This window comes from Leptonotus elevatus, chromosome 9 (genome assembly GCF_054856555.1).
Source record: "Leptonotus elevatus isolate MCC_2025b chromosome 9, RoL_Lele_1.0, whole genome shotgun sequence".
Taxonomy (NCBI): domain Eukaryota; kingdom Metazoa; phylum Chordata; class Actinopteri; order Syngnathiformes; family Syngnathidae; genus Leptonotus; species Leptonotus elevatus.
The window spans coordinates 19,064,170-19,075,343 of NC_141247.1; the positions used below are offsets into that span (position 1 = coordinate 19,064,170).

General features: G+C 41.8%; 1 protein-coding gene across 3 annotated transcripts in view; it reads right to left on the minus strand.

The window, feature by feature from the left end:
- unc5a (unc-5 netrin receptor A) overlaps nucleotides 1-10,653 on the minus strand; it is a 180,644-nt gene extending 169,991 nt beyond the window's left edge. For all 3 annotated transcript variants that reach the window (XM_086084677.1, XM_086084676.1, XM_086084675.1), the window contains exon 1: nucleotides 10,056-10,653. In XM_086084677.1, the coding sequence (XP_085940803.1) occupies nucleotides 10,056-10,146 (91 nt within the window). In that variant the 5' untranslated portion in view covers nucleotides 10,147-10,653. The remainder of the gene's footprint in view (nucleotides 1-10,055) is intronic.
- Between the last annotated feature and the right edge of the window lie 521 nt (nucleotides 10,654-11,174).

An 11,174-nucleotide genomic window follows, 5' to 3' on the forward strand; every position in this document is an offset into this window, starting at 1 on the left:
CTGCCGCAGCCGCGTTTCCCTGCAGTGGATGATGAAGTGGAAGAGGCTTTGGCATCGCTCCCTGGTGGCCTCACTAAGGAACTATTAATCTATGGCTCTCCCATATTGCATTCAGATCCGCTTTCCCCAAAGTAAAGGCCAGGAGAGCACCCAGAGGAGCGGACGCGTCGTTATGATGAGCTGCTTCCAGACACCTTTGGATTTCTAAGCATTTCTGCAGACGGTGACTGATGGCCAATTAAGCATTTGTAGAAGACTATTGATCACTTGGAGGGTCTGAACAATCAGGAACGTACAACAAACAACACACCACTATTGCCACTGTAAGATGTGCGACCACGAGCGCACAAACAGGCGAGTGCGATTGCTGGGAAGTTCACGCGTAAGATGAAAGTAAATCACTCCGGAGCATGTTTGTGATATTGCGAAATATCTTTGGAAGCACAATTGAATGTTCTGCTTCGATTTCATCTTGGGATGTTTAACTAGAATCTAGTAGTGAAACCTGTAACATTTACCGTTGGGCTGAACAATTTTGAAAATGAATCAAATTGTGATTTAATGAGTTTATTTTTCAAATAAGCAATAAACAACCTGCAAACTTACTATGCATAAATATTTTAGTTTTGAATGAATACAATTTGTGAACTTACAAAACACTCTGACTTGCAATCCTTTTAAATGTTTACGACGTCACAAAAATTCTACAAAATCCGATTGCAACGATAGTTCAAAGAAATCCGTGGCTTAACTTTAATTATCAGGAAACATTGACATATAAATGTGAACTGCATTTCTTAAACACTAAACTTATCTCGATCAGTGATTCCCAACTGGTGGAACTCGGGACCCAAATGTGTAGGTCACGGATTCTTTATGGGCGGGTAGAAAAAAAAAACATATAGGGTAAGACCGTAGTGACAAAGATTCACAGATTTGCATGTATTTTTTTTATACTCATGATTTTCAGTGTATGCTTGTTAAAAATATGAAACAATTTGAAAGTGATTTTTTTTATGCTTTTTTAATTTTTCTTTATGTATATAAAAGTGGGTTTTGCTGCGACAATCAAAATGTGGGTCACACGGTGAAAGTATAAAAAATATATAAAACATACAAATATAATATACAATAAAGTCACCGAAAAACCAAAATGTCAGCCTTTGCGATTCAAAAATTGTATTCTACTACATATGGATGCCGATATGAATGCGATTATTTATTCAGCCCTAATCTACAACGAGGCTATTGTCACCAAGGAGACGCTACGTTAGCTAGCCAGCCTTCCAATGCATTGCATTGTGGCGCGGGGTCATCCCGTCCTATATCAGAGGTTAGAGGTCAACGCTATACCGACCAGATAGCAACACACAAAATGCTAACGATGTGCTGCATTTCAGGAGGGGAACGGATCAATGTCAGGACTGAAGCCGTCTCACGTGGCCTTGAATCGTACAAATAGTAATTGAAACAAAAAGGCCGACATTTGACGCAGAAGAAGGCGGGGGAAAAAACAGCACCCATTTGCAGGCTTCATCCTCCATGCGACCTCCGCAATGTCCTTTTCCAACTCCTCAAGATAAGCACGGACGCCATCGCTGGCTAAAAGAGAAGGTGTGTGCGTGTATTTGTCACCAAATGGAGCGCGTTTCTCTTTTGTTTCAAAGCTGACCTGTGATGACACGCGCCGTTTACCGTGTATCCGTTCGTGCGGCCATTAATCACAGCAGCTTCACGCGCACAATAACGTATTTTTCACGTGTCGAGCAGCAGGAACATTTCTATCGGGGTTATATCTACAAACTAAATGAACATGGAGAAAGTTGAATAAATATACACAATTAGATCAACCGTCGAACCTGCACCGAAGCGATCCTCGTCCTCCTTTCATTCGAATATCGATAGCTCATTTTATAAACGGCGTGAAGGTAAAATGAGAACGAACTTGCGCTCCTGATCGTTTGAAACGTACGCTCTCAACCTCTGTGAAAGATTCTGCACATGTACGTAACAATTTATTGAGTCAAATCTGGCACGAAAAGAGAAATAATCCCCGCCTCAGAGCATCACTCTTCTGGATGCATGCGATGTGTCGTTCCAATTCATTTCCAATGACTGCAGGGCAAAACACGAACGCATACCGGCGTGGAGTATGTTTGTGAGTCAATTATTTTAACGTCACATTCCAAGATTTGATTTGGACACAATCAGATGAGAAGTAGCGAGAAGGAGGATGATGTTGAGGATGGAGCTGCCGGAGAAAGACCCAAGAGAAGGTTGTTGGGTGGAGTGAGGCAAAAACGTGAGGACAGCTGGTTTTAGAGAGGACGATTCAAGATGGCCTTACATGGAACAGGATGACGGTGTTCGAACCCCTAACCAGACAAACCCAAAAGGAAGATATAACTTGGCTGTACAAAGGCCAGCTAGCTTAACGCAAAATTACAATGCAGAACACCACAGACTGGCTAATGAAACTAGCACCAATGTTGCTGGAGTTAAACCTTTAAAAAATAATAATAATAATTCACACCAATACCAACACGAGTATTATTGAGCAGTCACTAGGGGTTGACTCACGATTTCATTTGATTCCAATTTTTAGGTCTGTGATTCTATTCGGAAATCGATTTTGAAATCAGAACAATTTTTGATTGAAAATTATTTGATTGACAATGATTTCTGCTTCATTTGAAAGAATTGTCATGATCTGCCCCCAGTCTGACTCGCTAATGCTAATTTAGCGCGCTACTCGCGGCACTTTTATCACTCAAAAGAACGGCTATTCAAACAAAACGCATCAATAATGTATACAGAGAAGCATCTTAACATTACTCACCGGCATATGCTCTTCCAACGCTGCAAAAAAAACCAACTTTTATTGGAATAACTTGATCGAGACTTTTTCCTTCTACTCTCTAATGTGGCCACAACTTAACAGTGTATCAGAACGTGCGGAACCACACTGCCCCTAAGTGGCCAAATTGGGTACAACGCGGACCGCGCTCCCAATAAAAGGCACACACAAACAAGGGCAAGACAGTATCAAATTATTTAAATAAAATCGATTTTGGGACATTTAAAATAGATTCTGAATTGTACTAAATGAGAATCGATTTTTTTTTGGGGGGGGGGGGGCACACCCCTAGTAGTCACCAATACCACTAGTAATTTGGATACATAACATTTCCCAAAAAGAACAATGACTGAATTTTAAGAAACACTGATGTATCCCAAAACTGGATAGCATTTTTCCTTTAAACTGCATGAAATTAATAGCAATACTACTACTTCTAATTTCTAGTTCATGTTGCCCCAAGAGAACTTGGCCGCTAACACGAGTACCAATACCTTGAAATAAGGCACAAGCACCTGTTATAGGTACTCGCCCATCCCTCAAATCAACGTAAACATACTTCTTCTGTTTTCATATTTCTTAGTAGGTCACATTGTCCAATAAATGATGAGCTATTTTTAGAACAGACGCGGGGGCTACTCATATGGGCTGGACGCCACGGACTCTGAAACGCTTCGGACAACTGAGACAGACACACTACACACTCGCACCCGTCGACGGGAACGCGCAACCGAGTGGCACAAAGGCGGAAGCGCAGGAACTGGGACGCGGCCCACACGTCCTAAACAGGAAACAGAAACAAAGCTGATGTGCGAACACCAGGAAGTCGGAAGTCCCGGCACCTCCGTGGCATATAACTTATTCTCCTGGGCGCTAACTAGTAGCCGCTAGCACCATTGAAAATATGTATAACTGACACACATCATAAATGCATTGAAAAACTTTCTTGAAAAAAAAACGGACGACAAGCTTCCAGTGTTTTCCACGAAAAATGGAAGTTGGCTACCCAAAATAAAACAATTATAAAATAATTTTATAAAAACATTTGAACATGCTCTGCCATACCATGAATAAATAAATACTGCAAACAATATTGCCCAAAAATGTATCAAATCCAAACACGTTAATCTCCCAAACCACGTTGCCATGACAGCAACACGTTTGTTTTTCCAAAATCTACCGAGCAGAAGAATTTTTTCGTTAATTTCATCTTTCGCGAGTCAATGAGAAGAGACAAACTGGCAGCCAGAAAGACAACAAGCGGGATGAATCACATCTGACCATCGAAAGACGTCTGGCAAAGGAAATCCTCACATTAGAAGGGAACGGCAACACGGGCAACCGACTGGATTATGCAATAGATTTGTTCCTGGTGTCGCTGGATGGCCACGTGCTTGCATCATCACAAAACGTACACCCTGTGGAAATGGCGGCCAATTCCCGCGCTCCTTCGAGACAGCAATTGCTGGGTAACACTCGCGTGGGACACAAATGGGGGAAAACAAAGAAAAATCCAGGCTCCCCCGCCCCGCCCGCCCACCCTCATCTTGGATTGCTTGCTTGTGTTATGTGAACTGACGGGCATGAGGCATGTTGAAAGTTCAAATAGGTGACTTGCAAGAAAAGCAACAGGAGCTTAAAAAAAACTGATGAAATATAGTGAAATCTTAACTCCCGTAAAACTTTATGATTTGGAGATACGGAGTCAGACGTCTGATTAATGAAATGAATCAATAAATATTTCTGATCAAGAATCATTTAGATCAATTTTTAATTTAAAATTGTATAAATGCTCAAAATTTCAGCTTGTCAACAGTAAATATTAGGGACGCAACGAGCACTGAAAGTGACCCGATACCCGTCAGCAAATCCATGCGTCAACTTTAAAACACGCCAAGTTGCATACCGAAGGCATCAAATGTTGTGCACACGCAAGTAAAGCAGTGCACTACTTTGTTCCTGAAGCTCAAAGTGTTTCCCCCTTCACAAAACCGGCAAAGAAAAAGTGCTGGCCTCGCTAAAAATCCAGACTGACAGGCCTACCTTTATTAGTGACTGACTTATTTTTCTCGGCAAAAGAAAAAAGACAAGTGGGCTTTTGATACGGGCGAGCGCCGAGTCAGCAGCCTTGTCTCTCAGAGGATCGTTTGACTGATCTGAGTGGAGACCGTCCCCGTCCTGATGTAGGAAGAATTGGCTAGCATATTACCTGCGATCCATTTCTGGCTCTCGCCCTGTCCTATAAAAGAAGTCTGATGGGAGTAAGCTCGCTCGCATTGACCCGATACGTGACAGAGATTGACAGACGGTCGGGACGGCGCGCCTCGAAATCGGATCCAGGTGAGGGGCGGGGCGGGGGGGATAGAACTGACGTTACATTGCCCGATTTCATCCGCATTCAACACACGGGAAATATAAATAAAGCAGAAACACCCTTGAATGGCTTGCGAGTCGATCGCAGCGCAAACAACGAGTATCAAAGTCAAAGCGTGTCATTCCTGCAGGATTGTTGAGGCACAATCCGACCTTAAGCCGCACGTCTTTGGACTGCACACTGTAAAAAAAATATTATTTTTTTAATGGAATATTAACTTTAAAAAAAACGGGTGAAGTTGTTTACACTCAGAAATTCTAAGTAAATTATACAAGGAGAGTTTGGAGTAAATTTTACCAGTTTATTTATTTATTTAAGGGGAAAAAAAGACTCAAGGGTTAAGGAACCAAACCACAACCTTCAGGTTGGGATACTCTACCACCTGAGCCTCGCCAATCCTGCTGTGTGTTAGGATATTGATGGTAACAGGCGGAATCCTTGTACCTCCAAAAGTCCTGTTTTTGGTCTCATTTTGGACACACCAGTAATGCAGTATAGTGGCTAACAGCAAGAGTGGCATGAGTCAGGCGGTAGAGTGGCTGTCTCCCAAACTGAAGGTCATGGGTTCGTTTCCTCAATACTTTTTTTTTTCTTTTTTTAAGAGCTCAGTATTGTTCATTCGGAAATGTCATCATCATTGCTCTTTTATTATTATTTTTTATTTTTATTATTTTTTATTTTTATTTTTGTGTGTGTGTGTGTGGGTGTATTTGTTAGCTCACCAGAAAACCTATTAGAAAAAAATCTCATACCGTTCACCTAAACCGAACACCAGGAGACCCGAGGGGACCAAAGAAAACCAAGGAAGGTGAAATCCAGCACCGACCAGACACCCCCCACCAGAACTCCTCCCCAGCCCAAGAAACATCCAGACCCCAACAAATCCAAAAAACATAAAATCAGGGAGGCCTCAAGAGACCAAAGGAGAGACCGAGAAAAGGAAGGAAGGACAGACGAAGCCGAGTGAGATCCGCAGACACCAGCCTCCACAGATTCAATGACCTGAGGAGGAAACAGATTGTGTCTGAGTTTCGGTAGATGCTGGTGTGGTGGATCTGGCATGCATGAAAATCTCCACCAAAGAGGGGAGCCGTCGACCCCCGCCGGAACAGCAAGCGCAACACCTCAGGGCCCCCCAGGCCGCGGCAGCGCCAAAGCACGACCCCCGGGCCCCGCCAGGGCCACCGGCCGGAGAGCAAACCCAGGAGCAGGAGCGCCCCCCGCCCCAACACGGCCCGCGCCCCCGGCCCAACGCAGCAGGACGGGGCACTGCAGGCCCACCAGGCACCCCACCGGCCCCCAACCCCCGCCCCCCATCCACCCCCGCCACCCACCCCAACGTTTCCTCAATACTTAAGTAACACACACACAAAAAAAACTGGTCAAATGTACTCAAAATTCTCCTTGTATAATTTACGTGAAAAACTTTCAAGTAAAAATTTAACTTTATTTTACAGTGTGTGCACTGTAAAAAAATTAATATAAAAAAAAAAAAGAGTAATATTTACTTGAAAATAGCTAGTAAAGTTTTTCACAACTTTTACAAGGAGAGTTTTGAGTACATTTTACAACTTTATATATTCAAGAACAACAAAAAGCTATGCAAGCATTAAGGAATGACCCCATGACCTCCGGCTTGGGTGACAGTCACTCTACCACCTGAGCCATGCCACTCGTGCTGTATGTTAGTATATTGCTGGAGTCAGGTGGAATCCTCGTACCTCCAAGAGCCATTTTGGTCTAATTTTGGACACACCAGCAATGCAGTATAGTGGCCATCAGCAAGAGTGGCATGGCTCAGGTGGTAGCATGTCTGTCTGTCAAGCTGTAGGTCATGAGTTTGTTCCTAAAATATATATTGTTTTTAATAAATTAGCCAAATGTACACAAAGCTCTGATTGTAAAATTTACTTAGAATTTCTGAGCGAAAAAAAAAAGTACTAGCTTTTTTCAAGTAATTATTCCTCCCCATTTTTTTACAGTGCACGGCAAAAAAACAACAACAACAAAAAAAAACTCAGTGTTGGCAATAAGAAAGAATCACATGAAAATGAGCCAAAAATGAATCACACAGAGCAAACAAGATGGTGCCACCCAAAGAAAAATAAATAAAGACTCCAATCAAACGCATCCAAAGAAGACTCGCACGCACAACTGCACTCGCACTGCCCTCGATGTGTTCCCTGAGGTACGCCTGTTTATTTAAAAATATATTCAGAATTAAACACTAATTGATGCAAGAGGAAAAGCCCGCCTAATTCATCATCTCTGTGCCCCCAAGCAAGACAATTACACAACTTTAACATCTTTGTCTTTGGCCCAAAGCGAGGTTAACACTTTGGAAACAAGTGAAATGCAAATGGCGCGTGAAATCTCCTCCTTTTTGGACACACGCCAGCAACTTCCCGGCAATATCTCATTATTGTCAAAACTGTCATGACCAGCTGGATTTGAAAGGATTGTAAAGTCACAAACCACACACACAAACAGAAACGTTTGACACACCAGTAGGAGTGCTCAACGCTTGAATAGCCTATACCAAGTAATGATGTCACTAGTAGTCTATTTGATACGTAAAATTTACACCCCTCCCCCTAAAAAACAATGACCAATAATAAAAAATAATTAAAAAACTGTATATCCCAAAATCGCATTTTTCTTTCCTTTCTTTTTTATTTCGCCATTTTTAATTTACTGTTCACAGGAATTTCGAAGTATTTTCTTACATTTACAAAAAAAACTAACTTATTGCACACTCTAAAAACAGTTGGGTCAAAAGTAACCCAATTATAAATCAAAAATGCACTTAATTAAATAATTTGACAAGTTAATGCCTCCGCACAATTTCATTTGGAATTGGTGTTTTTTGCCCCCTTTTCATCATGTCCTTGATATTTAATAAGAATTGATGTTCCATAAATATATGGATAATGATCAATATTGGATTAAATTGAACTGAATCGAATCAAATCAATTTTTTAAAAATTTAATTGTAATAAAATGGAATTGATTCAGGAAATTAGTACTGATACCCAGTCCTAGTATCGATACTCGCGACAGCAGTCGATACTGGTATCTGCTACCCTTTTGTGGCCATACGATCAGGAACATTAGGCACACATGTCTGACAGATGGCCATTAAAAAATGATGTATTTATTTAAATTCATTTATTTGTGCGTTCTGTACAAAACGTGTATTTTTATGAACAAAATGGGAAAATAAGAAAATTAATTTCATGCAATTTTCACGGAAAATGCTATATTGGGATACATATGTTTATTTAAAATCATCTATCATTCTTTTGTGTATCAAAACTTGTATCGTTGATTAGTAAAGGTTTGAGCACTCGTTCAAGTATCAGTCTAAAAAAACAGAGTGGCATCGCTAATAATGAGTGTTCTTTGTCAAATCAAGATGGTTGATTGCAAATCAAATGGCTGTAAATGGAATAATGGATCGCAAACCAAAAGTTGATTAGATAGCAGTCCTCCTTAACTCATTCACTGCCATTGACGGCTATAAACGTCAAAAGTTTATTTGAACTATTTCTATTAATTTAACATTTTGTCCCCACTTTTGTTAACAAGAGAATGAAAAACTTATTTTTTTAATTGTACATTTAGAACAGATATAAAATGTGTGATTAATCGTGAGTTAACTAGTGAAGTCATTCGATTAATTACAATTTTAAAAAAATGATCGCCCGACTAGACAATTGTTAAAAATTAGGGCCGTCAGGCGATTACAATTTTTAATCGTAATTAATCGCGTGACTTCAATAGTTAACTCAATGATTAATCACAAATTCTATATCTGTTCTAAATGTACAATAAAAAAGTCTAGGTTTTCATACTCTTGTTAACTAAAGTAGAAAAAAAATGTTAAATAGAAATAGTTCAAATGATTTTTTGACGTTTATAACCGTCAATGGCAGTAAATGAGTTAAACTCACCGATTTAGATGAAAAAAAATGTGAAAAAAAATGTGAAAAAAAATGTGTTTCCAATGTCATTATCATACCAAGCAATTTTGACAGAAAATTGCTCCACCGTTTTCAGAAAATTATCAACACTGTCAAATTTAAGTTAAACGTGACCTATTGACCACAAAGGAAAATATGTTGGTCAACTCAAGCCCTGTCCTCAGTCAGGCAAAACCAACCTGCCACTTTTTTTTGTACACTACAGCACATTTGCATGCGTCTGGCAGCGCGTGTCCGAGAGGCAACCCCATAAAACGCAATTCATCAGTGCAAGTCGATCGTCTCCCAAACTCCGTAAAGCTGTCAACGTGGTTGCAAATGCAGCAAGGAAGGCACGATGGAGTCTCGCCTTGCCTGCTTTGCGGGACATCCGCGCTGCAGCCCCCCCATCTTAACCGCCTGCTATTGCACATTTACTGGGGAGGAAAGGTTGTTTATGTGACAGTACAGGAGCGCCGTGTCACTGTGCATTGTCATCCATTATACAAGAGCCATCTGGCCGAAAGCATCATTGTGCACATTTTTGTCACATTTCAGCTTCGAACTCGTGGAAGGAAAGGAAAGGAAAGGAAAGGAAACGAGCGACGTGTTAGGAATGAATCACCACATTAGGGGTGTCGACGTTGCGTGCGTGAGACGTGCATCAAGTTTGAAGGGTGTCAGCACGTGAGAGGCTTCTTGTAACCTTGAAGGGTGCGAGCGGAGCGAAGGGGGGACGAACGATAACCACCACGCCGCCGCTTCCACGTTCAAAGACGTGATGAAGTTGACACGTTTAAGAAAAAACGCACACGAACGTTAAAACAAAAACAAAAACAAAAAAAGGCAGAGAGGAACTTACCGGTGCAGGTGACGCCGGCGAAGCTGAGCCAAAGCACAAGAAGCTTAACGTCGAGTCCACAGCGGACAAAAGGGCCCACAAGTAAGGGCATGTTGGTCTTCTTTTTTTTTTTTTTCTTAATCAAGTTTCTCAAAACAAGAAATATAAACGTTAACCGTCCCAGAGTTCTAGAATCACTTTCAAAACGGAGCCAAAGAGTGTTCCTCAGCACATGTCCTGTGCGGCCATCGTCGCGCGTCTCCGGTTGCTCGCAACAACGAATCACAGGTGTGGTACATCAAATGATGCCTTCCCGCACCCGCGGAAATATGCCTTGTTTCGACCCAAAAACTGGCGCTGGCATCTCCCTCACTCCAGCTAAAAGATTTTAAAAAAATAATAATAATAATAATAAAGCAAAGAAACTGCTGCACTCCCCGCACTTGCGGAGAAGGGGAGAAGGGACGCACTTTTTTCCTCGCCGCTTGACAGCCGTCGAGCGAGCGAGTTGATGCGGTGTGGCCAAAATGCGAGAAATGCTAATAATTGGCCTCAACGAGAGAACATCTGCTGGCGCAGCAATGCTGCTGGAGCGCTGAGAGACAGAGAAGGTAGTAAAGACCGCCGAGGATGAGAGAGGAGCGGCAAAACCTGGAGCGGACAACTGTGCCAACGTGGCCACGGAGCGTCCCTAAACACGCCCATTCGATCCGAGAACAAGTGATGGAGGGAATTCGAAACGAGACTTTTATTGGAGCCGACGACTACTACTGCGGAGAGTCGTTTGGCAAGAAGACTAATCATCCTTCTTTTGTATTGTTTGTACACATAATTTGACTCGTTACAGCGATCACAAAAGTGGAGACGTGCCCTAAAAGTCAAAAGATTGCATTGGACGGGAATCGAACCCGTGTCTCCCGCGTGGCGTTATACCACTGGACCACCAGTGCACAGTGTATGAACTGGCAGCTGACCAGATACGAGATTAAACAACAGAGTGTGGTTTGGCAATTTAGCAGACTAATCATCCTTTTTTTTTTTTTTTGTACATGTAAAATGTAATTTAACTCCTCACAGCGATCACAAACTGGACACGTTGCCCTAAAGGTTAAAAGATTGCGTTGCAAAGATTAAAGGGAG